The sequence below is a fragment of the Capra hircus genome, chromosome 8 (genome assembly GCF_001704415.2).
Source record: "Capra hircus breed San Clemente chromosome 8, ASM170441v1, whole genome shotgun sequence".
Lineage (NCBI taxonomy): Eukaryota > Metazoa > Chordata > Mammalia > Artiodactyla > Bovidae > Capra > Capra hircus.
The window spans coordinates 62,361,977-62,388,600 of NC_030815.1; the positions used below are offsets into that span (position 1 = coordinate 62,361,977).

The 26,624-nt window shown below is 42.9% G+C and overlaps 2 protein-coding genes across 6 annotated transcripts in view; both read left to right on the top strand.

The window, feature by feature from the left end:
- TDRD7 (tudor domain containing 7) overlaps positions 1-14,880 on the top strand; it is a 99,860-nt gene extending 84,980 nt beyond the window's left edge. For both annotated transcript variants that reach the window (XM_018052198.1, XM_018052199.1), the window contains 5 exons: positions 2,904-3,038; positions 5,411-5,521; positions 7,950-8,452; positions 12,707-12,867; positions 14,398-14,880. In XM_018052198.1, the coding sequence (XP_017907687.1) occupies positions 2,904-3,038; positions 5,411-5,521; positions 7,950-8,452; positions 12,707-12,867; positions 14,398-14,618 (1,131 nt within the window). In that variant the 3' untranslated portion in view covers positions 14,619-14,880. The remainder of the gene's footprint in view (positions 1-2,903; positions 3,039-5,410; positions 5,522-7,949; positions 8,453-12,706; positions 12,868-14,397) is intronic.
- Positions 22,763-26,624, top strand: part of TMOD1 (tropomodulin 1) — an 88,982-nt gene continuing 85,120 nt past the window's right edge. For 2 of the 4 annotated variants that reach the window (XM_018052205.1, XM_018052203.1), the window contains exons 1-2: positions 22,767-22,864; positions 23,646-23,801. The gene's annotated coding sequence lies outside the window, so the exon portion shown is untranslated. Of the gene's footprint in view, positions 22,865-23,645; positions 23,802-26,624 lie in introns of all 4 variants that reach the window. The other 2 variants (XM_018052202.1, XM_018052204.1) reach the window with 2 other exon arrangements.

The window sequence follows — 26,624 nt, forward strand, 5'->3', positions numbered from 1 at the left end:
GCAAATAGTAACACATCCAGTTTATGATGAGATTTACTGTTTCCACAGGACCACTTGTTTGTTAAACATGACTGATCTCATTTAATGTTTGCAAAACCCTATTATCCCTGTTTGTACTGATGAGGAAAATAACTCAGCTAATAAGCAGGGTGATTGACATGTAACTGTCTGAGCCACCAGGGAAGCCCAAAACCAAATCTATCAGATCCCAAAGCCCTCATTAGCAATTTTATAAAGTTGACCACCTCATTCTTCTACTTAAGGCGTGACGTTGGCTTCTAATCTGCAGGGTAAAGTCTCAGTTCTTGAAGACATGTCTGGCTCTGCTGACCTTCCGTTTGCCTGTCTCCCAGCCTCACCTCTTGCCTTGGCTGGCCTCTCACTTGATGCTCTAATGTAACCACAATGCTTGTAGTCACTACATGTGAGAAATATGTGTGTGCCTTTGCCCATCCTCTCCCCTCTATTTGAAATGTCACAATTAGCCTCTAACTAGACTCCTACCGATCAATCTGGTTTACTCCCATTCATCATTTAAGGTCCAGCTCTGAAAGGACATAAATTTGTGAAATTTAAAAAACTTCAGTTTGTGAAAAAGGAAATACACATGACTAATAAATGTGATTATTTCTTAAAGTGACAAAAATTTACACAAATTATCCAAAGTGATTTGTTAGATAAGTCACAATGGATAGACTTAGGTAAAATTACGTAGAAGACAAATGACATGAAATATTTTTATGAGACATTGTGTGGAAGGCTGTCAACTATGAAATAGTATCTACAAACATGTTGTAATTTTTGTAAATCTAATTATTGTGAATCATAGATAAAAGACTAGACAGATAACTGTAACCTATAGTAGATGAAGAGTGATTTTTATATCATTCTTTTTAAGTATCTAAATGTTCAGTAGTGTAGGCATTTTACTAAAATAAGAAAAGTAAATTTTGGTGAAAAAAATACCAATTCTAGGCTTTCCTTCCTCCTGAAAGCTAGATCTAATACCTACCTCCTGCTGGGTCAGTTAACCACCCTGTGTGTTCTCATAATACCCCATGCATATCTTCATTATCACCCTTAGTGCAGTATAGTATGGCATGTATTTGTCTCCTCTCTCACAGCACTATGAGCTTTTTGAGAAGGGGTGGTATATCTCTGTAGCCCAGTTATGCCTGGATATGGCAAGCGTCCATACCAATGTATATATTTGGTATGTGAGCATAAATAAATGAATAGATTTAAAGATATTGTTCCATGGGACTGTTTGTGTTTATCATATCTTAAGAGGTTTAGAAATTTATGCTATTAATCAAGCATTACCTGGGGCAGTAGAAAAAGGCTTCACTTTTGGTGAATCTGACTTCAAGCTGAGAGTGACCCAGTTCTTGACAGTCATCGTATTGAAAGCACCACCACCACGCTTGGGTAGCAGTTAGTGCAGTTGTAGATGTGAAATCTTAGCCCAGATAACCACCCCAGTGGGGTTGTATTTGGCCAATGTAAATATTTACCAGGCTTTTCTGATGGTGAGGAGAAAGCCTTTCAGCAGGTAAAGAATCCACCTGCAATGCAAGAGACACAGCAGACACAGTTTCAATCCCTGGTTCAGGAAGATCCCCTGGAGATGGGCATGACAACCTACTCCAGTATTCTTGCCTAGAGAATCCCATGGACTGAGGAGCCTGGCGGGCTCCAGTCCCAAGAATCGTAAAGAGTTGGACAACTGAGCAACTAAGCACAAACACACACAAATATTTAACAATGGCAAATACCACAGTGGTATTTTAGGGGCGTCTTAGGGGAAACTGGGCTTCCCTGGTGGCTCAGACAGTAAAGTGTCTGCCTACAACACGGGAGACCCAAGTTCAATCCCTGGACCGGGAAGATCTCCTGGAGGAGGAAATGGCAACCCCACTCCAGCATTCTTGCCTGGAAAATCCCGTGGATGGACAAGCCTGGTAGGCTACAGTCCATGGGGTCACAAAGAGTCAGACACGACTGAGTGACTTCACTTCAGGGGAAACTGGGCATTTAAAGATACATCCAGAATCTCATATTGTGATGTTGCCATTTGACCACAGGTTGGTAATTATTCAGTATTCTTGGGCTTCCCTGTTGGCTCAGATGGTAAAGAATCTGCCTGCAATGAGAGAGACCTGGGTTTGATCCCTGGGTTGGGAAGATCCCCTGGAGGAGGACATGGCAACCCACTCTAGTATTCTTGGGCTTCCCTGGTAGCTCAGCTGGTAAAGAACCCATCTGCAATGTAGGAGACCTTGGTTCAGTTCCTGGATGGGGAAGATCCCCTGGAGAAAGGATAGGCTACTCACTGCAGTATTCTGGGACTTCCCTAGTGGCTAGATAGTAAAGAATCCACCTGCAATGTGGGAGACCTGACTTTCTTGGTTCCAATTTTTAGTTATGCCAAATGATACAAATTATCATTGGGCTTTCTGACTAGGCTACAAAATAGCAAAATATGTTTTAAAAATATATAGTATTTACCTACTACAAGTGAAATTCTGTCTCTGAATTCTATTAATTTCCTAATTACTGAGACACAGTAGTTTTTCTGTCCCTCGTGCTAATTTGCAGAACTGCATCTTATACTCAACATCATATAATGATATACCAAATTGTTTTATAATCATTGGTGTCCTAGGGTTGCAAACATAGTAATTATTACTATATTTATGAATTAACAGCAAGATGTCAATTCTACTGTAAAAGAATATCTATTTGGGAAACAAGTACATTTTAAAATAAGAGAAAATTTAACCAGCGTATAGTCTTTGTTGTTTTTTATAATGCATTTTAGAGTTGTATGGAATGAAATTGAACAGAACCATTTTGGCCTGTTGGATATGCTAATAAAACAGCCAACACTTGTCTCTCCACAGATCACAAATGTGCACAGCAGCCGGGCCCTTGACGTTCAGTTCCTGGACGCTGGCACTGTGACGTCTGTGAAAGTGTCCGAGCTCAGGGAAATCCCCCCTCGGTTTCTCCAAGAAATGATCTCAGTGCCACCTCAGGTACTGTATGTACAGCCTGGGAGACTAACTGGAGGGAATTTGAACGCATTCATAATCACATTGTGAGATGCTCTCTCAGGTTTTGATAATGATTGAGCTTACAGCAAAACTGGAAATAATCCAAATGTGGAGTGGCCAACTGGATTTCAGATGTAAAATTTTGCTTAGACAAGGCCGCCAGTCAGACTTAGAGAATGTTGTTTGATAAATGTTTTTTCAAGCATGTTGAGTCATCAGGCTACATTGTCCAGTTAGAGATTCTATTTTAATAATTAGATGACTGTGGTGGCCTTCTACACAGTTTTAGGATATTATATGTCAATATTTACTTCCAGAGTTCTTAATTAAGTAACCTGTCTTGGATATGTTTATATTTAACCTTTTCCGCATAGATTTCGGGGGCTTGCCTGATAGCTCAGTTGATAAAGATTCCGCCTGCAATGCGGGAGTCCCTGGTTCGATTCCTGGGTTGGGAAGATCCACTGGAGAAGGGATAGGCTACTCACTCCAGTATTCTTGGGCTTCCCTTGTGGCTCTGCTGGTAAAGAATCCACCTGCAATGCAGGAGACCTGGGTTTTATCCCTGGGTTGGGAAGATTCCCTGGAGAAGTATTCTAGCCTGGAGAATTCCACTGACCGTATAGTCCACAGGGTCGCAAAGGGTCGGACATTACCGAGCGACCTTCACTTCACTTCCATAGATTTCAGTGAAAAGATTAACTATAGTCTATCATTCCTCTCTTGATAGAAATCCAGATGATAAGAAGTTTGAACACCTCTGACCTCTGTACCCCTTGTTAGAACACCCATCCAGGGCCAGCCTTACCTAGAAAAGGTTCCCAGGGCTGGAGGGGAAGGGGGATCTGTCTTACTGCTTCTGAGTGTCTGAAGGTTATGCAAAGTGTACCTTCTTGGTAAAAGCCACTGTAAGTTTTTCTGTTAACCTTACTGGATTTGTTGTTTGATAATTGGGAAGTTGGGAGAACCTTTATAACCAGCTAGGCCAAGCCTCTGGCTAACAGCATCTCCCTAAGAGGTTGAGAGTAGCAAACGGATGGCCTTTGGCCAAGGCTGATCCATGAATATTGAATCTGAGCTGTTGGCTCGTATAGTGTTTTAAAATGTGAGTTAGTCGTTTGCTTCTATCTTCTGAAACTAGAAAATGTGACTCTACTGAGCAGTCCCTTTTATAGGACAGCACTCTAAGGGAGCTTGGGAGTGCTGTTCTCTGTAGGGGAGGGTGCAAGCTCTCCAGTGCCCAGGCCCCAGCCAGCCTGCCTCACTCCCTCATGCCTACTAGGTAGCGTCTGCTCTCAGTGACCACCCCACACAAAAAGGAGCCTCATCCAAGGGGCACAGTGGGAGACTGGGGGCCCTCAAGGGTGAAGAAAGGTGTGACAGTGAGCGTGGGGCTCAGAAAGGAAAGGAGGAATGTAAGAATCCTGGAAGTAAATTTGATCTCCTTCACAAAATTGCCTCCATCAATTCAAAGGCTCCCATGAGACTGGAGGGAGTCCCTGGGGTTATCTTTTCCTACCTGAGGTAGACGTTCTCCAGAAGCTTGTGCAGTGATGTTGGGAGCTAGAAAGCATCAGGGAAAATGAGGCTTTTAGGTATCGACAGGTTTCAGTTTTTCTTAACCTTCTTAATTCTCGTAACAACCTCATTCAAAAGTGAAAGTGGCTCAGTCTTGTCCGACTCTTTGCGACCCTATGGGCTGTAGGCCATGGAATTCTCCAGGCCGGAATACTGGAGTGGGTAGCCTTTCCCTTCTCCAGGGGAATCTTCCCAACCCAGGGATAGAACCTAGGTCTCCCACATTGCAGGTGGATTCTCTACCAGCTGAGCCACAAGGGAAGCCCTCCTTCAAAGAAGTGAGCACGAGTGCCTGGGGTACTCTAGAAATGCTTTATTCAGCAGTAAATCTCCACAAAGAGTTCAACAGTGAGTCAGATTGCCTCCAAATGACACTTCATTTTTTTTTTCTAAGTTGGACTTAGAGGAAGGATTTCAATATAAGTCCTAATCTTGTTTTCATGACCTTGTGACCTCACTTACACAGGTTAGTATGTCTGAGTCTGTTTCACCATCTGTGAAATCAGATGGCAACACTAGCCGGCCAGTATCATAGTATTGTATTGTAAGGTGAGAAGTCCGTACCTTTATAACCCTGGCTCCTAGGAATAAAGATAATGGTAGTATTATAAATAGGAACACAGGCGCTCCAGCCCAAGAGCTGTGATTGTCACTATTAGCTGTTGCTTGCTTTCTATCTTGGTAACATTTGACTTGTATGAAAATAATATTGACATTACTCTCAAGTACCTATTTTAAGATGGTGTGCCCTCTTTTCCATTGTGTTTTATTTTCAGGCTATCAAGTGCTGTTTAGCAGATCTTCCGCAATCTATTGGCATGTGGACCCCTGATGCTGTGCTTTGGCTAAGAGATTCTGTTTTGAATTGCTCAGACTGTAGCATTAAGGTTAGTTATCTTAGTGGTCTTGATAAACGGGAGCTTGTCAGCCAAAAGGACTCATTTGGTTTTTGTGAAAGAATTTTATCTTTCTGTAAATTGATGCTTTCACATCTGACACACTTTTGTAGTTAGGAAATTGATTACATGTGTAGCTATGAGACATTTCATGGTTTAATTTTTATTTAAGAATTTATCCTGTATCTGCAGTATTATATTTAAACCTTTTATATAATTTTTTGATTATTAATAAAGTAGCAGATAGTTTTCAGCTCTTAAATTTGCTCCATGATAAGGAATTAAGTACCCAACAAAGGACCACAATCTCTCTCTTTTTTCATTAAGATTTATTTACTTATGTTTATTTTTTTGGCTGTGTTGGGTCTTCATGCTGCATGAGCTTTTCTGTAGTTGTGGAGAGCAGGGGCTACTTTCTTGTTGCGGAGCGAGGACTCTAGTGCACTGGTTCAGCAGTTGAGGCACGTGAACGTAGTTGCTCTACAGCACATGGGATCTTCCCAGACCAGGGATTGAACTGATGTCCCTTGCATTACAAGGTGGATTCTTAATCACGGGACCACTAGAGAAGCCCTGGACCATATATTTCTTGATAAATGTTTCTTTAAAGGCCATTTAAGTAAGTCCTGTGTGTCTTTTTTTTCCTAAAGTAAAATGAATTATAAACAAATTTTGCTTATAATCTTGGTTTTTTGTCTCTTTCCTGCTGCTGCTGCTAAGTCGCTTCAGTTGTGTCTGACTCTGTGAGACCTCATAGACGGCAGCCCACCAGGCTCCCCCATCCCTGGGATTCTGTAGGCAAGAATACTGGAGTGGGTTGCCATTTCCTTCTCCAATGCATGAAAGTGAAAAGTGAAAGTCAAGTCGCTCAGTCGTGTCCGACTCTTAGCGACCCCATGGACTGCAGCCTACCAGGCTCCTCTATCCATGGGATTTTCCAGGCAAGAGTACTGGAGTGGGGTGCCATTAAACTTATATAAACTGCTTTCTTTCTTTCACTAATGTGTTTCTTTTTCATACTCTTCAATCTTTATATCAAAAACACTGTTCATATTTCCAAGAATAGAAATATAACATTAAAAAAAAGAAATGTAAGATAGTATTTCTCTATTTTAACTAATGTAAATAGTGTTATAATTTTATACAAGCATGTAAGAGTTAACAGTGAAATGTCCTTGAGAAATCTCTTCATGAGATTTCAGTTATTCTAGCCCACACTGATTTTCCTGTCTTCATTCTCCTCTAGGGCTTATCATAGACAGTCACACAGTTATGCACCATTTTGTATTCTTCAGTTGCCACATGAATATTGTTTTCTCAGCTACATTTTCAGCTCCTAAAGCCAGGGTATTGGTCAATAAAAATGTTTTTAGAGGTTGATGGTTGAAATAGTGTTTCTGTACCATTAATATCAAAATGAATTAACAGTCAGTACTTCATTAACTCTCCAAAAGATGAATTTAAATTGACTCCTCTTGCTACAAGGAAAACTTTTAAAGTAAATGACTTTAGAAGGATTGCCATGTTGGTGTTTCCTTGTCTTCATGTCTGTGTTCCTGCCTTTCATTTCTTAGCCCAGTTTGATAAAAGATAGAAGTATCTCATTTTTGTTGTTCCTAAGATAAACCAGAGGAGCTGGTGAGAAGAATTAACAGACACCAGCCCTCGGGGGCACACAGCAGCCTAGTCCCAGTTACCAGCGTGTGGGGCTTCTGTACAGACTCTCCCACTGCCAACAGAAGAATGTAGACAGGTCGTCGGAGGTCTCCTGGGCAAAAGGTGCAAAATGGCGACTAATTTTGGCCCATTCATTGGAGCTTTCTTCCTCTTTTTCTCCCAAGGCCCCTCTCCTCTTATTTAACTAGGGAAGAGGAAGAGGGGTGAGAACAGATATTAGGACCAAATAAGGAATTTGGACCCAGGGTCCCAAAAGATATGGTGAAAGGCAAAGCTTTTTCCTTCCCCTCCCTGTCTGAGGGTACACCAGCACTAAGCAGAATGCTTATAGGATGTTTTGCTATTTGTGTTGTTTTTATTGTTGAAGTTGGATGATGAACACATGGGGATTCACCATGATATTCTTTCTACTTGGAGTGTTTTAACATATCACTAATTTTAAAAAATTAGTCATGGTAATTGGACTCAGACCTTTAGTAAGTCTTAGGTATTTTCAGTTTTTAGAGGTTACTAAATTTTCCGTTTCTACAAGGTGCTGCTTGTTTCTAGACTGCTTGGACCTACAAGCTTATTCTTTGCTCCAGCTGTGATAGACAACTCATCTGACCTTAAATAAACTGATTTTTAGCAAGTTGGGTTTTTTGCAGAGTGCTGTTTTTTAATATTTAAAGTTAACATAATGACCTCTAGGAATCCAGCATGAACTTGGATTTCTTAAATTGGTGTTTTGTGTTTTCCAAAGGTTACAAAAGTGGATGAAACCAGAGGTATAGCACATATTTATTTATTCACCCCCAAGAACTTCCCCGATCCTCACCGCAGTATCAATCGCCAGATTACAAACGCAGACTTATGGAAACATCAGAAGGATGTGTTTCTGAGTGCCATATCCAGTGGAGCCAGCTCCCCCAACACCAAAAGTGCAAACACCCCCATTTTGGGCAGCGCTGGAGAGAATTTCAGAAAGAGCCTGACGGATGTCCTCAAGAAGTCTGTGGTCAACCACCCCAGCTCTTTCTTTACAAAGGAACTGCCACCTCCTGTCCACTTATCCAAGCCAGGAGAACACATGGATGTGTATGTGCCTGTGGCCTGTCACCCCGGCTACTTTGTCATCCAGCCATGGCAGGAGATACACAAGCTGGAAGTTCTGATGGAAGAGATGATTCTCTATTACAGTGTGTCTGAGGAGCGCCACGTGGCAGTGGAGAAAGACCAAGTGTATGCTGCCAAAGTGGAAAATAAGTAGGTCCTTAGACAGAGCCTTCTATTCTCCTCCTAAGAAAAATCTGTAGAATGATACCAAGAGTCCTTAATCCCTGCAGGGGGACTTGTGTTAGTTCCCCATTCATGCCCGACTCTTTGGGATCCCGTGGACTGCAGCCCACCTGGCTCCTCACTCCATGGGATTTTCCAGGCAAGCATACTGGAGTGCCATTTGGAACTACACAAATGGGTATTCTGAATGTGAAACAAGACCAGTGAATTATGTGATTTTCTAATATTTAAAATGATGTTGTTTAGCTGAAAATTGAATGATCATGTTCCTGTTAAAACCTAATTATATCAGAAGTGAAGGTTTAAACATTTTTTCTACTTTCCTGTGAGAAAAAATATTTAGTATTTATATTTACTATTTAGGAAATAATGTTTTTTATGGATGACTTTTAAATTTTAAAAATAAGATATTTACTGGAGAAAATTTAGAAAATCCAAAAAAGTATAAGAAAACAAGATCAGCCAACCAGCATAACCCCTATTAAACTACTTATGTATTTCTTCTAGGTTTTTTTCATATACGTATTCCTACAATCAGTATATTACTATATGTAATTTCATACCTACTTTTTTCATTTTAATATAATTCTGTGAACCGTTTTTCATGTGATACCATTTCTTCATAAACATTTTTAATGGCTAAATATTCTATCATAAAGAGAAATCACAATTTACTTACCATTTTCTTTTTTATAGGTTTTTTTTTCCTCCCAGACTTTTCACTGTTGTAAATAATGTTGAACTGAAATCTTTGTTCAACTCTCTGGTTATTTATGGGATAGATTCCTAGAAGAGAAATCCCTTGTTTAAAGATTACAGGATTTTTGATATAGGCAGTTGGTTGCTTCCTAGAGAGCTTTTGCCACCTTTATAAGGTACAGACAGCAATGCATATTTCACTGTTCTTTAGCCGTTGTGTTTCCCTGGTGGCTCAGATGGTAAAGGGTCTACCTACAAAGTGGGAGACCCAGGTTCAGTCCCTGGGTCGGAAAGATCCCCTGGAGAAGGAAATGGGAACCCATCCCAGTATCCTTGCTTGGAAAATCCCATGGACGGAGGACCCTGGTAGGCTACAGTCCATGGGGTCACATAGAGTTGGACATGACTGAGCGACTTCACTTTCTTTCTTAGCCATTGGACAGTGAGGCTTTGTTTAATACTTTCAGTCTGTTTTCTCATGTTTGCACATTTGGATCCACACAAAGAACTGTCTCTCCCCTACCCTTCCTGACCCAGATACACACAGGCACATACCCCTAAACTCAGTCTAAAAAAGATCAACTGCTTATTTTTTCTAGAAAGTACTTTCATTCATTCTTACAATAAATACCTTAACCATAGGCATTTATAGAATTTTGTTATTTTTGTGGGAGGAAAAAAAATTTTAACTCAAAATTGAAAAGTATAATAGTCTCATTCTGAAGAGCGTTCAAGTTATATGTCACAGCTTTTCATCTTTAAAAAAATATTTTTACTATGTCATGTTATTTACAGTCATAAGCATAAATGGGTTTCAATACAGGAACATAGTATAAATTTACCCTTCAGAATTGCTGTTGGATAGTTCAGTCACAGTTAAAGCTAAACTGATGCTAACTCTTATCTGAGGAGCAGATTAATGGTGACTAGTGGTGAGTAGGTCCCACTGGAGCGAAGGGTCCTGTGAAGAAAACCCAAACACTGGAGACTGTATTCAGGACTTCAGACTCCACCCCGACACCTCCTTGGGTCTGACAGCTCTGCTGAGTCAGGACTCTTGGGTTAGATCAGTTAACTTGTCTTAGATAACCAAGGGATGCCTTATCTGTATGAAGAGATTGTCTAATATTTTTTGAAACTTTACAAACTGAATCCATTTAAAGTGCTTAGAGCTTCTATCTTGCTTACAACCCAGGACTGTTTATTAAATTTTGCTCTCAGCTCTGGCAAGTTAAGACTTAGGAATTTCACGTATACTTTCGATTACAGTGGTTTCCACAGTTACCACAATATAGGAATAACCTAGACAACTTATTAAAAATACAAGCTCCCCTTCCTCACCCCTGGACTGCTGAGTCAGAATCTCTTGACAGTGGAACCCCAGAATCTGTTTTAAGTAAACTCTCCAGGTGATCCACATGCAGCCTTGTACTAAAATTGGTAATGTAGTCAAAACTGAAGCCTTATTTAAGCTGTTAGTTTTGAAAGTTGAAAGCTAAATAGAAATGCAATATGTAGGTTTTTCTGATGGTTCTCTCCTCACTGCTCTGTACCTCTTTTTATAGACTGAAAGCACAGACCACTGTCAGTCATTTGCCTGGTACAGCTTAAAGACAGTGATATTGGTGGAAGCCAAATGTTTTTATCTCCTTTTATACTTACACAGATCAGCAGCCTGCACCAAACTGGCATTTCCACAAATGGAAATTTCTCTTCAGATTAATCTAAGTCTTATTTGCACAGCGTATCTTCATTTGAATAATACTTACGATAATGGCTACCATTTGCCAAGTGCCTGTTATATGCCAAATGAATGTGTTAGGTACTTAAAATGTATTATTTCTTCAAGTAAATTAAAACTAAACGTTACGCATGAGGTTACTGAGGCACAGAGAGGTTAAATGAAGAGCCTGGAGTGACATGATGGGAAAATGACCCAGATGGGACACCAGCTCAGGTCTGTTTGGCCCCCAAAGCTCATGTACTTTTTATGATACGTTTTTGTGTCCCTATTGTCTCTGTGGTTCATGGATTATTGCTTGCTGCACTTTGGGCTTATCTGAAGGCTTCTGGAGTTCATCCCAGAAACTCAATCACATAGAATGTTTGAAGTCAGTCTGTGTAGCTTTCTTCTGGCGTTCATGCTACAGCATCTGTGTGTGGGTTCCTGTACCTGTTTTCGCCCAGTGTGCTCTGGCTGGAGAATCGGCTGCTCCAGCCAGCCCCCGCCTAGCGTGTGTTGCAGTGATGAGGCTGCTGTTCCACTGGGCTTGTGGCTGATGATCTTGTTTCGGGAGTGGCTGGGTCTGCTGCCCAAGGCAGAGCCTGACCCACACCTTTCAGGAGCAGAGACACTTACATTTTAGACATTATCGACAGTCATCCTTTTCTTAGTATAATAATACTCTTTAATCATGTAATCAAGACATAGGACTTTAAAATGATCCTTCATACGTAAACTTTGAAGTCTAGGTTTTTCTCATTTTGATTGAGATGATGTAGGTCCAGAGGAGGAACATATATTCATGTGAATTTCTTTCTCACATCTTGAACTTGAGGTCTGAAATCATACTCTTCTTCCTCCCTCCCCCTGCCCCCACACACTCTGTGCTTTCCTATCCTTTATAGGTTCTTTATTTTAGGGGGATTAAATTTTGTGTTTCGCGTTATCTCGGGTTTGTAATTCCTTACTTGGCAAAATTAAAATGATCAATCAGTGTTCAAAACTTCTTGTCCTCTTTTCCCAGCCTGGCTTCCCAGTCTGACTGTCTCTTCCATTCCTGCACACTCCACTTTCCAGCTGCACAGTAGCCACCTCACTGCTCCACCCTGCCCTGCACAGTCTTCTATGTTTTTGTTTTTTTCCTCCTGCGTGTCCTCAGCCAGCCCTGGCTTGCTTTCCTCTTTCTTGCTTTCCTCTTTCTATCTTTCACACATGGCATCACTAAGTTGCGTCCGACTCTTTGCAACCTATGAACTGTAGCCCACCAGACTCGTCTGTGCATGGGATGTTTCAAGCAAGAATACTGGAGTGGGTTGCCATTTCCTCCTCCAGGGGATCTTCCCCATCCAGGGATTGAACCCACGTCTCCAGTGTCTCCTGTACTGGCAGGTGGGTTCTCTACCACTGAGCCACTTGGAAAGCCCACCACACATGGACCTTGTTCCAAACGTGTGGCCATCTCCTGTCTCCCCATCAGAGTGAAGGGATCCGTTAGCCTTGTCCTGGTTGTCCTCCATGCCACTGTTTTCCTCCTGCTTAGAGGTGGTTCTCCTTTATCAGCTCCGTGAGGCTTGTAAAAGGGTATTGAGTGAACAAATTCCATCAAATGAGCCAGTGGCAAAACAGAGAATAGTAACCTCTGGAAAAAGAAGAAGCGGTCTCCTAAAAACTTCTATAACAATACAGTTTTATATTTTGATGAACAACATTTATATTAATTTTTCCTTTTATAAAAAAAATGTTGCCCTTAAAGCAAGTGTTGACTTTGTTTTTCTTCTCTTAATCCAATGCACATCTAGGTGGCACAGGGTGCTTTTAAAAGGAATCCTGACCAATGGACTGGTGTCCGTGTACGAGCTGGACTACGGCAAACATGAATTAGTCAACATGAGAAAAGTGCAGCCCCTGGCGGACATGTTCCGCAAGCTGCCGTTCCAAGCAGTCACTGCTCAATTAGCAGGTAAGTTCTGGGGAGTCTGAACATCATTGTTTTCCAGTGGATTGTTGAACATTTGGGTTGTTTATGCTTTTACTGTAGAGTTAAGAAAAAGCCCACAGCTACATATACTAGCCAAAGTAAACAAATGGGAACAATGAAACAACCAACAGAAGGAGAACATTGCATGATTAATATTTCATAATTTATTACATAAATTATTGTAAGCTTATTGACAGCTTTTATGAAAGAGATAGGGATAGATGGACAGAGATGGTCTTATTTGCCAGTTTCTTTGTCTCCTCCTAGACTTCAAACGAAACTCTCATGGTGGGCAGATGCGAACCAAAACTGGCATCTTATGCATGGCATGGCTACCATTGATCTGCTCTGAACTCAAAGTTCTAAATAACTAATGGTTGCATTTTTCATTTTCCCTTTCTAATGTTCAGGTTTTGCTGTCAACACCTGTTGTTAAACATGACAGTCAAACCTTCCAGTGAGCGTGTCTCTGTGAGTGAGGGGTGCATGGCACCATCATCCCCACCCCCAGCTTTGTGGTCACAGTCACTGGTGCTGCTTGTGCAGGGGACTCTACAGCCACTTCTTGTCACTGAATTCGAACCATGCTGGGAGGTTTAGGCTCTGTTACCACCACTGAAGCAATGATTTACAGACTATTCTAGGCTTCCCTCATCAGAAGTTCTTAATAATACAATCCAAGAGGTTAGCCCACTCACTGATAGGTCTTTAAAATTATATATGAAACTCCCATACCTTCATCACTATGGGGCATAACTTATAGTTTATCTAATCTAGCATAAGTGAACTTAATTTTTATTGGCTTAATAGTACTTCTTGAAAAATACATAATTCTAGTCTCAGTTTTGTTTTAAAACCTAATTCAGAATTCTCTAACTTGAGCTCTCAAGTTTAAAAGTCATGAGGATTTATTAATAGATATGCATGAGATTTTAAATTCATCTGATCCAACCACTTTATTTTGTGAGAAGTAAACTGAGGCCTGAAGGATTAGCTGGTTTCCCTAAGGTCATATCATTGCATAGAGGAAGGGCTAGGAATAGTAACTGAATCTCTAGACTTTCATTCCAGTGCTTTTACCATGATGATGTATGTGACTTTAAACACTGGAAGTGTATTGATTCTTCTTCTTTTTTTTTTTTTAACTCTATGGTTCATCAGAAAAAAATATGTGACTAAGAGAAATGTCATTGATATATTTTTCTCATCATCAATCTGTTATCTACATATACTTAAGGAAAATGGGCAGTCTTTATTATAACTTCATTTTATAACATTCAGATGAAATTTGTGTCTGTAATTGAAGGTTTACAGGAGTAACCCCATTCGGAATAGAAAAACTGTAAGCAAGACTATTTTGAGATTGCTTGGCATCTCTGTTTTCAGTTAGGCAAGTCTAACCTGGTATGCTAAAGCTACTTTGCAACTGACTAAATAGTTTTCCATTATAACAGATCAAAGAAAGGCTCATTTGACCCTTCATTGATCTTCGAATCCTTGTCTTTCTCTTAGGAGTGAAGTGTAACCAGTGGTCTGAGGAGGCTTCGATGGTGTTTCGAAATCACGTGGAGAAGAGACCTCTGGTGGCACTGGTGCAGACAGTTATAGAAAACACTAACCCTTGGGACCGGAAAGTAGTGGTCTATTTAGTGGACACATCGTTGCCGGACACCGATATCTGGATTCATGATTTTATGTCAGAGTATCTGGTAGAGCTTTCAAAGGTCAATTAATCACTGATTCTGAGTCCTTGACAACTAATTCAGATTTTTTAGCAATAACAAAAATGTAGTAGGCTTTTAAAAAAAAATTACCTCTGCTACATGGCTTTGACTGCTGTGGGAAGTTGAAAAGAATATGCTTATTTTTTATTTTAAGCTTATGTTTGATGAAAGATATTTAACAAGTTTTGTCTTAATGGAGTTGACTTTCAAAGAGAATTGCACTTGAATTACTACTATAATATTAGAATTAAAATGTTTATCAATACAAAAACTGATTATCTTATAATTTCTCGGCTTTCTGATCTTAAAGGTCCCTTTCCCTTTCCTGTTCATGTTTTCTTCCTTGTTGTGCTCAGTTCTTCTCCAGTTAGCTTGAGAATTTCATGGTTTAACCCTGCCCTAGTCTGGTGGTGGGTCCCAAAGCAGGTGGTCACCACACCATGTGAAGTCTCTCCCAAGTCTTCAGCACATCAGCATTACTACTAGTGGTGCTGCTGGAGGAACAGCCCAGGCAAACCAGCACATCCCTCACCCCAGATCACCCCAAATCTCGAGTAACTTCTCATTGCCCAGAGAGTGTGGACCAAGAACCCAGGCCTTCTACCATCTCCCTGCCCAGCCTCACTATCCACTGCTTCTCCCTGCACCAGTCACACTGAACCTTCATCTGGTTCCCAAACCCCAAGCATGCTCATCCAGAACTGCTGATGTTCTAAAATAAGTCTTCCTCCCCTCCAGACCGCTGCTGCTGTCTTCCCTCAGCCTGCAACTCATTTTGTCTCCACCATCCTTGTCTGTCGGTATCCTCCCTGACTTCCCAGGCTTATCTGGTTCCACTCCCCGATTCCCCTCCTACTGCATTGTACTTCCAACTCTGCCTCTCATAGTGCCCAGACCTCCCTGAGCTTCCATATCAATAGTTGTCTGCACCAATCACTCCGAATAGATTGTGAGCACATGGAGGGAGGGAGGGAGGGAGGGAGGGAGGTATCTTAGTCATCTGTCCAGTCATATCCTGGTAAATATTTGACAACTGGTTCTAGTGAGTATGTGTGGGGATGAGGCCAGTGAGCCTTGATTTGTAGTATCTGATGACCCCCGTGTTATAAATATTCCTGCAGTTGTTGAGTTCCAGGTAACAATGTGAGTTAGGAAAAGATACACCCAAGTGGCTCTTGTGAATTCTAGGATGGTGAGCTCAGTTTGACTGGGAAGCTTAAAATTTTGATTTTGAACATATACTGAGTTTAGGCTAGTTGACCCCTGTGTGAAGATATGCATAAATAATTAGAAATATAGAGTGGATTTCAGGGCCACAGATAAAAATTCTTAAATTCGTTTGCTTATTTTTATTTGTGAACATCGAGGAGGTAAGAACAGAAAGAAAGTACCAGATGTTTTAAATTTTTCATGTAAAATGTGTTGAAATTATCTTTCTAGCTTTTTAAAATTTACATTTAGCATTTATAATCAAAGTGATTCAAAATTCAGGAATGATTATCCCAGTGATTTAAATAATCACTATGATAAAAACATTCAAATACATAAATATTTAAGTAAAGTAGTATAAACTTTTTTTAAAATAATGGTTTCTTTCCCTAACAACAACCAAAGAAAAACCCACAAGTATCTTCAAATTGTCTACAGGTAAGAAATAGGTGGTTTCTACTACTTTACTAACTTTAGGAATGTTTCTGTTACTTTTTAAAATAAAACAATTAATTGTTGATATAACTGAAAAGTTAATCTAGTGCTGAAACATTTTGACAGACAAATGAGACTTGCCCCCTACCTCATACCATATTCGGAAGTCAATTCCAGGTAGACTGAAAGCCTGAAAGTGAAAGGCTACTGTAGGAAGATAACACAGGAAGCTACCTTTATAATCCAGGAGCAGAAGGGATACCTTAAACTGGATGCACAAAGTGCTAACAATAAAGGAAAAGGTTGACCCTTGAACATGCTGAGGGGAGGGCGTTTACTGGTGCCAACCCTCCCTGCTGTGGGAAATTCCTGTGTAACTTCACAGTTGGACGTCCTCATATAGGTGGTTCCTCCGTGTCTGTGGTTCCACATCTTCAGGGTCAACTGTCCAGAGATGGTGCAGTAGTACTATAGTATTTTCTGTTGAAGAAAGTCCATCTATATATGGGCTTGCATGGTCAAACCTGTGTTGTTCAAGGGTCAGCTGTACTAGACAACATTAAAATGAAGAACATCTGTGCATTGAACACATTATTATGAAGGTGAAAAAGCAAAGCACAGATTGGAGGATATATACATACACATACACACAAGAAAAATAGATTACATATATTCAGTAAATTATCCAGAAGCAAAATGGGAATACATCTGAACAAACACTTCACAAAAGAGGAACTCCAACTGGGCCATAAACTTGAAAGATGCTCAACCCATAGGACACAGGGAAATGCAAATTCAAACCTCAATGAGATACCACTGCTCAAGTGCCAGAATGGGGAAAATGTTTCTATTTCTGTTAATTCCAAGTGTGTTGAAGATGTGTGCACTTGTGCAGGAAGATGCTGGTAAAGAAAGTTCACAGCTAAACATCTGTAATATCTAAAACCTAGAAATAACCTACATGTCCATTAATAGTAAAATGGATCTTTTTAAAAACTGATATATTCATCCAATGGAAACCTCTGCAGCAATGAGAGTAAACTACAGTCATGTGAACCAACACGGATTAATATTAAAACACAGAGTTGAGCAAATGAATATAAACTGGGGGGGAAAGAGGCAAGTAAGGGAGTGATTACCACACGAGTAGAGAAAAGTGGGAACTTTAGGAGGGCGTTGTGACCCAGAAAAGCACAGGTTGACTTTGCTGGCAGTGTTGCCTGCAACAGGTGTTTGAATGATAAAAATTTTGGACTTTCTTTGTGGTCTGTGGTTAAGAATCCACCTGCCAATGCAGGGGAAATGGGTGTGATCCCTGGTCTGGAAAGATCCCACATGCCATGGGGCAACTAAACCCATGTGACGCAACTACTGAAGCCTGCCCACTGTAGAGCCTGTGCACCACAACAAGAAAAACCATGCAAGAAGCCCACACACCCCAACTAGAGTTACCCCTGCCCACTGCAACTAGAGAAAGCCTACGTGAAGCAACAAAGACCCAGTGCAGCCAAGAAAAATAAAAATTTGAACCAGCACACTTACATTGTATGCCCTTTTTTCAAATGTTTGATTCCACAACAAAAGGATTTAAAATTTTAAATCCGAAATAGTAAAGCATTGCATTGTTTAAAAATAGGGTATGTGCCCCTTGACAAGAGTATTTTCTTATAGCCTTGAGGGTTTTGCAATGTAGGAATACATTTCGTGGAAGCAAGAGTGTTCAAAGGTGTTTCTCATTAGTGATCTGTATACCAATATTAAAAAGTTTATATTAACAGGCTCTACCCCACCAGAAACTTTCCTGTGATAATCCAAAGATTCCATCTACACAAACTCCTTTTTATGAGCCATGTTTAAAATTAAAACACTTTAAGTTTCTTGTTAAATGGTTTGTTCTGGAAAACACATTTGGCTTTTAAGAAGGTAAGGCTTTTGAACACAAAAGTAAAACAAATGGGACTCAGTTCAGTCGCTCAGTCGTGTCCGACTCCTTGCAACCCCATGAATCGCAGCACGCCAGGCCTCCCTGTCCATCACAAACTCCCAGAGTTCACTCAGACTCACGTCCATCGAGTCCGTGATGCCATCCAGCCATCTCATCCTCTGTCGTCCCCTTCTCCTCCTGCCCCCAATTCCTCCCAGCATCAGAGTCTTTTCCAATGAGTCAACTCTTCGCATGAGGTGGGCAAAGTACTGGAGTTTCAGCTTTAGCATCATTCCTTCCAAAGAAATCCCAGGGCTGATCTTGCAGTGCAAGGGACTCTCAAGAGTCTTCTCCAACACCACAGTTCAAACGCATCAATTCTTTGGTGCTCAGCCTTCTTCACAGTCCAACTCTCACATCCATACATGACCACAGGAAAAACCATAGCCTTGACTAGATGGACCTTTGTTGGCAAAGTAATGTCTCTGCTTTTCAACATGCTATCTAGGTTGGTCATAACTTTTCTTCCAAGGAGTAAGCGTCTTTTAATTTCATGGCTGCAGTCACCATCAGCAGTGACTTTGGAGCTCAAACTGTTTCCCCATCTATTTCCCATGAAGTGACGGGACCAGATGTCACAATCTTCATTTTTTGAATGTTGAGCTTTAAGCCAACTTTTTCACTCTCCACTTTCACTTTCATCAAGAGGCTTTTTAGCTCCTCTTCACTTTCTGCCATAAGGGTGGTGTTATCTGCATATCTGAGGTTATTGATATTTCTTCCGGCAATCTTGATTCCAGCATCAAACTAAAAAGTTTTTTCCCAGTAAAGGAAATTCATCAACAAAACAAAAGGCCACTTACTGAAAGGGAGAAAATATTTGCAAATGATACATGCAATTATGGGTTGAGGAGGCCTTACAAATAGCTGTGAAAAAAAGAGAAGCGAAAAGCAAAGAGGAAAGGAAAGATATACCCATTTGAATGCAGAGTTCCAAAGAATAGCAAGGAGAGATAAGAAAGCCTTCCTCAGCAATCAGTGCAAAGAAATAGAGGAAAGCAATAGAATAGGAAAGACTAGAGATCTCTTTAAGAAAGTTAGAGATACCAAGGGAACATTTCATGCAAAAATGGGCTCAATAAAGGACAGAAATGGTATGGGACCTAACAGAAGCAGAAGATATGAAGATGAGGTGGCAAGAATACACAGAAGAACTATACCAAAAAGATCTTCATGACCCAGATAATCAGGATGGTGTGATCACTCACCTAGAGCCAGACATCCTGGAATGTGAAGTCAAGTGGGCCTTAGAAAGCATCACTACGAACAAAGTGGAGGTGATGGAATTCCAGTTCAGCTATTTCAAATCCTAAAAGATGATGCTGTGAAAGTGCTGCACTCAATATGCCAGCAAATTTGGAAAACTCAGCAGTAGCCACAGGACTGGAAAAAGTTAGTTTTCATTCCAATCCCAAAGAAAGGCAATGCCAAAGAATGCTCAAACTACTGCACAGTTGCACTCATCTCACACGCTAGTAAAGTAATGCTCAAAATTCTCCAAGCCAGGCTTCAGCAATACGTGAAGTATGAACTTCCAGATGTTCAAGCTGGTTTTAGAAAAGGCAGAGGAACCAGAGATCAAATTGCCAACATCCGATGGATCATCAAAAAAGCAAGAGAGTTCCAGAAAAACATCTATTTCTGCTTAATTGACTATGCCGAAGCCTTTGACTGTGTGGATCACAATGAACTGTGGAAAATTCTGAAAGAGATGGGAATACCAGCCCACCTGACCTGCCTTTTGAGAAACCTATATGCAGGTCAGGAAGCAACAGTTAGAACTGGACATGGAACAACAGACTGGTTCCAAATAGGAAAAGGAGTACGTCAAGGCTTTATATTGTCACCCTGCTTATTTAACTTATATGCAGAGTACATCATGAGAAATGATGGGCTGGAGGAAGCACAAGCTGGAATCAAGTTTGCCGGGAGAAATATCAATAACCTCAGATATGCAGATGACTCCACCTTTATGGCAGAAAGCGAAGAGGAACTAAAGAGCCTCTTGACGAAAGTGAAAGAGGAGAGTGAAAAAAGTTGGCTTAAAGCTCAACATTCAGAAAACGAAGATCATGGCATCTGGTCCCATCACTTCACAGCAAATAGATGGGGAAACAGTGGCTGACTTTATTTTTGGGGGCTCCAAAATCACTGCAAATGGTGATTGCAGCCATGAAATTAAAAGACGTTTACTCCTTGGAAGGAAAGTTATGACCAACCTAGACAGCATATTCAAAAGCAGAGACATTACTTTGCCAACAAAGGTCCATTTAGTCAAGGCTATGGTTTTTCCAGTAGTCATGTATGGATGTGAGAGTTGGACTATAAAGAAAGCTGAGTGCTGAAGAATTGATGCGTTTGAATGTGGTGTTGGAGAAGACTTTGAGAGTCCCTTGGACTGCAAGGAGATCCAACCAGTCCATCCTAAAGGAAATCAGTCCTGGGTGTTCATTGGAAGGACTGATGGTGAAGCTGAAACTCCAATGTTTTGGCCATCTGATGCGAAGAGCTGACTCATTTGAAAAGACCCTGATGTTGAGCGAGATTGAAGGCAGGAGGAGAAGGGGATGACAGAGGATGAGATGGTTAGATGGCATCACCAACTCAATGGACATGAGTTTGGATAAACTCTGGGAGTTGGTGATGGAGGCCTGGTGTTCTGCGGTTCATGGGGTCACAGAGAGTCAGACACGACTGAGCGACTGAATTGAGCTAAACCCAAAATATACAAAGAACTCATACAATGAACAATTTTTTAATCCAATTTTAAAAATGGGCAGAAAATCTGAATAAGTGTTTTTCCAAAGAAGACATATAGATGACCAATAAGCATATAAAAAGATGTTCAACATTACTAATCAGCGAAATACAAATCAAAACCTCAATGAGCTCTTACACATGTCAGAATGGTTATTTTCAAAAAGACAAGAAATAAGTTGTTGAGGATGTGGAGAAAAGGGAAGCCTAGTACAGTGTTAGTAGCAATGTAAATTGATGCAACTACTATGGAAAATGGTAGAGGTTCCTCAAAAAAATTAAAAGAACTACCAAACAATCCAGCAAATTCCCTTGGGATTTATACAAAGAAAACAAAAACGCTAATTTGAAAAGATACATGCACCCCTAGCCGAGATACAGAAGCAACCTAAGTGCCCATCAATAGATGAATGGATAAAGATGTGGTGTGTATATGTATGTATACACATACACACAATAGAACATTACTCAGCCATTAAAAAGAATGAAATCTTACCATTTGCAACAACATGAATGGATTTAGAGGGTATTGTGCTAAGCAAAATAACAGACAAATATTTTATTGATTTCACTTATATGTGAAATCTAAAAACGAAACAAATGAACAAATATAAAACAGGTTTATAACTCCACAGAGTTATAAACAGAACAAACAGATGCTTGCCAGAGAGGTGCAGGATAGAGGGAGGAGAGAAATAGATGAGGGAGATTAAGAAGTACAAGCTTCCAGCTGCAAAATAAATTAGCAAAGTATGAAATGTACAACGTGGGGAATTTAGTAACTATGTAATGTCTTTGTATGGTGACATTATCACTGGACTTGTGATCAGTTTGAAATATATAGAAATATCTAACCACTATGTTGTCCAAAAGGAATTAACATGTTGTAGGTCAATTGTACATCAAAAACAAACTCTAGGAAAAAAAGATCACATTTTTTGTTTTGGGAGCAGGGTTTGGATGAGCAGTCAAAAGGTACAAACTTCCAGTTGTAAGATACCTACTAAGGATAAAATGTACAGGATAAATATACTTAACACATGAAACTTTTTAAGAGTAAATCGTGATTTCTCATTACAAGAAAATTTTTTTTCTTTTATATCTATGTGAGATGATGGATGTTCACTAAACTTGTGATAATAAATTTATTATGTTTATAAATCAAACCATTATGCTGTACACCTTAAAGATACAGTGCTGTATGTCAATTACATCTCAAAAAAACCGGAAGAAAGAACAGGTGGGGCTTTTTTGGGTGGTTATTATTTTAACCATGTGCCTCTGATGGAACTACGTGTTCACAAATTGTTCGTGACTAAAGCTTGGGCTCAAACAAGACTCAGCTGGGTTGCTGATGAGACGGGGATGGGTCGTTGCTTCAATTAAAGCAGGCAAAGGTGTGGCGACCGCTTGGCTGGCTTTGCTCCATCCGAGGACCTGCCGATTCTTAGGTCTTAGACCCAGCAGAAATGAAATCCGCCCGCCTTTTAGTAGACAACTACCTGGTACAAGTAGGGAAACCGAGACGAAGACAGGAGGTGACGTGCACCCACTTGGTCAAGAAGCCCATCTTCCGGGCGGCTCGAGCCCTTGCCCCGCGCTTCCCCAGCGGACGTCCCTACCCGGCGGGGGACTGTGCGCTGCGCCCCGGCGCCCCCGAGTGGAGGGAGAGCTAAGGAGGGAGAGCCGGGCGGGTGGGGCGGGGCGCGGTGACAACGCAGAGCCGGGCCCGCCCCTGGCTCCTACCCCCGGAGCCCACAGCGCCCGCCCGCTCGCGGCCGCCCGGGAGCTCGTCCAGCCCCGCGCTCCGCTCGCCCGCGCCCGTCCGCCGCCCGCGCCCGTCCGCCGGCCCCCGCGGCTCCACGGCTCGGTAAGCGTCCCACTGGCCAGGGGTCCCCCTCGTGCTCACGGGGTTCCCTGCCCCCGCGCCGGGGCCCCAGCCATATCTGGGCAAAATATTCAGCTGTCGCCGCCGCAGCCGCCAAGAGGGACTGAGCGTGGCTCCCTCTATAAATAGCCGCCGCCTGGGGTTGCCTCCAGGGCTGGGGAGCCGGGTGTCTGGGTCCGGACCTGGGCGCTCGCGTCCCCTCCACTCGGCGCGCGTGGCCCCGGCTAGGGCGCCTTTCTCTCTGGATCCTGGCGCCACATCTGTAAATGGGAGAAGGACCTGGGAGCTCCGGAGGACTGGGGTCATGGCGGGGCCAGCGCGCGGCGCCCCGGGCGCTCAGCGGGTACAGGTGCAGCCGAGCCGGCACTCAGGCGCAGCCTGGGTCCGGCTACCGAGGCTGTGCAGGTGGGAGTGGGGCGCCTACGCGCTCAGGTGGACTTGATACTTGGGCTCGCGCTGCTCCTGGTTGCGGCAGGAAAAGTTTCCCAAACTGCGGGAAAAGACAAGGTTTAAAGCCCCACGGTAACTCGCCTTTCGCTCGGAGGCGGAAAGAAGAGGGGGAGAGCCTGAAGGCAGAAGTCCCCCCACCCCCGCCCCGGGTATCGTCAACCCACTGGGTGGACTTGATAAGCCTCCTCCCTCTCTGGGCCTCGATTTCCCCATTTGTGGGGGCAGGGTTTGGTTCCGCGCTGGAGCTGGTGGCTGGGCCGAAAGCAGTAGGGCGCGCTCTTGACCGCCGGTTCTCCCCCCACCTGTTCACCAGCTCCAGGCCTGGGACCCTGGGGGGCACAGACGCGCACATCCGGAGGGGCTGCAGAGACCAGCGACTTTGCCGCTCCCTCTGACTCGGATCATATACTAGACCTAGTAGGACCCTCGGAAAGCCTGGGCCATATACACCCAGGAAGCACGCTCCACGGTAATTATGGGCATCTCTGCTGGGTGGCAGCCATCACCTTCGCAAAGGAGCTTGTGAGTCAAACAGCTATAGACCCAGTGAACTGGGCAGGGCTAGAGGCTCCAGTCCCGCTGCTCTCTGCCCTCTGTTTTCACATCTGTATGAAGCTTATGATCCTGCCTCGGAGCCCTACACACACCTCCTCCCCCTCCCCATCTCTTCTGGCCTTGACCTTGGCCCTCTCAGACCCTTGGAGATGACCTGGCCTAAGCTTTTCCTTGTCCGAATCACAAAACCAGACCCTAACCCAGGTTCTAGGCACTCCGCGGGGGCACCTGGAAACCTCCCATTTTCCCCCAGTGATGACAACCATTTTGTTTCTGGGGAAGGGACGCAGGGCCCCCTGCTCAAGGTCACACACTATTGGGCGTGCCAGACAGTCTCCACCAGCCTTTCTCACTCTTTTCTCACACTTGCTGCTCAGGCAGGCCTTGGGGATCCACAAGCACCCCACCAATGCTCCCCCTTCTTTGGTCTGCTATTGCTTAGGACTTTCTCTTACTCAGACAACAGCACCCTCATCTGGAAGTTTCATTTTTGTTTCTCCTTTACTTTGGATCTTTTTCTTTTTTTTTCTAAAGCCATCTTGAAGCTTCACAGATAGAATGAAGAAGAAATGGAGACAAATAGTAAGGTTCTCCTCAATTGCAGCAACACATAAAGTAGGCAGAGAGTGAGAGCAAAGTGCTGTCACTCTGATGTGTTAATTCTATTTAATGAACCAGCCTTGCAGATCCACCATTTAGAAGATGTTGACTCCTGAGTTTAAGTCGAAAGCCTGTGTTCTCTAAAAATAGCCTCTGCCCCCACCTTATCAGGGTCTCACACTTTCTCCCTTCTCTGGGGTTGGGCTGCTTCCTGCTGCTCAGCAAAAAGCACAACTAGGAGTAGGTAGTGGCAGCTGTGAGTAACAGGCTGACCTGGATGTTAGGACACCCTGCCTGCCACTGACTTAGAGTGACCTTGAGCAAGTGGGCATGATGTCTCCAATGGATTCAGAGTTTCCCTGGAAGATTTTCTCTCATGAGAAAAGTGAAGTGCCAGGGATAAAATTCAGGGGAACCCACTCGGTGAAGAGGAAGGAAAGAGCAAGGTGAAACTGGCTCCCAAGAGCCAAGGGAGGAGAGAGATTGGCAGTGCCAGTTGGTGCAGAGAGACAGGATGAGGGCTGGGAAAGGGCCACCATGATTGGCAAGCATCGAGGGTGACTTTGGCCAGGGCATTGCTGAGGATTCAAAAACGGGATCTGCCACTGCTTTACTGAAGCCAGTGGTCCAATCTGTCTGAGCCCATTTCCTTCTCCATACAATGGGGATAATAAGAGCATCCATTTCACATGAGTTTCTGTGGGGATTGGTGTCTGGGGGATGATGCAGGGAAAGCCCCTGGTCCTGTGCTTGGTACCTGCGATGCTGTTAATGTTGGTGAGAGGAGGAAGATTCTAATGGGAGCTGAGGGTGTGGAGACAGAGCCCACAGATCTTCTAAAAGCTTGGAGGAGAAGGCAGTAGGAGCTGACAGGAGGGGTTTCCAGGCTGAGGAGTGTGAGAAGAGGCTGAGCCAGACCACAGACCCCGGAGAGGGGAAGAGGGAGAGGAGAGCGTCTGAGGGACTGTGCATGGGAGGCTGAGGGCCTTCCTTCACCACCTGCTGAATGTCACAGGCTCTCAAACATCGCATTCCTCTAGATTCGGGCTGAGCGAAGAAAGGGTAGAATGAAGCCAGTCCTGGCTCAAAACCTGGTGTCCCCTTGGGAGACTTTAGTATCTGCGAAGGGGGGTGGTGATGGGCCATGAAGGGTCGTTTGATGCTGCCAGAGGCCTTGTGACCTTGGCTGGCTTATTTCTGAAATGACATCATCTATTGATGACTCCTGCTGAGCCCAGTCGTAATGGCCTTTTCCAGGCAATGTTTTGATTTTTCGGTCGTACTAATGGGCCAGCCAGGCTGCCAACATTTCTAAAGAGATGCTTTTTGCTTAAAGCCAGAACACCAAGTGATCAATTATTTGGCCACTAGGAGCTATTACCAGTTTAAAGCCACAAATGGTCTGTATGGAATAACATGAATCACATGGCAGGACTGGGGAACCATTTCCCGTTTCTTGTTTTGTTGTGTAAAATCCTCCTTTGATTAATCACAATAAGACCAGACGCTCTGCTTTTAACAATAGGAAAGAGTGAGCTCACTGAAGTCAACCTAGGACAGCCTGGGACTTTTTCTTCAATGTTAGGATGTGCTGGATCCAGATCATTTCTCATCTGAGAAACTAAACAAGCTCAAGCATTTCTTTCGTTTCTCCTTTTCTTACATCCTTTTGTTCTCCTCCTGGAGAAAAACAGATCTGTCTCTGTCTTGGCTCTTCTCAGGGCCCCAGCCCTGGCCCCGACTCACTCTGGGGCTTCTAGAGAGGTCCATTTCTGGAAGATGCTTCTAGTGGGTGATGAGAAGGGCCTTGAGCCTCACTAGGCCGTCCTGGACTCATCTCTGCCTTCTCTTGAATCTTAGTGCCACTCTCCACCTTGCTCCTTTTCACCCCATACCCTCCTCCTGTCCTATTCACTCCCAGGGCTCCTACCACCCACTCAACACTCAAACTCCCAAACTCATGTGCCCAGCCTGGACCATTCTTCTCACCTCTAGGCATCTATGACTCCAGCCATTGGACGAAGCCAGAGGGTGTCCCAAACGCACTGCACACCCAACAGGCCTGACTCAGCCTCAGCACCCAGTCTTCTTCCTGTGTTCCCACCTCTTGGTTAACAGTAATGTCGTTCGCCCAGGC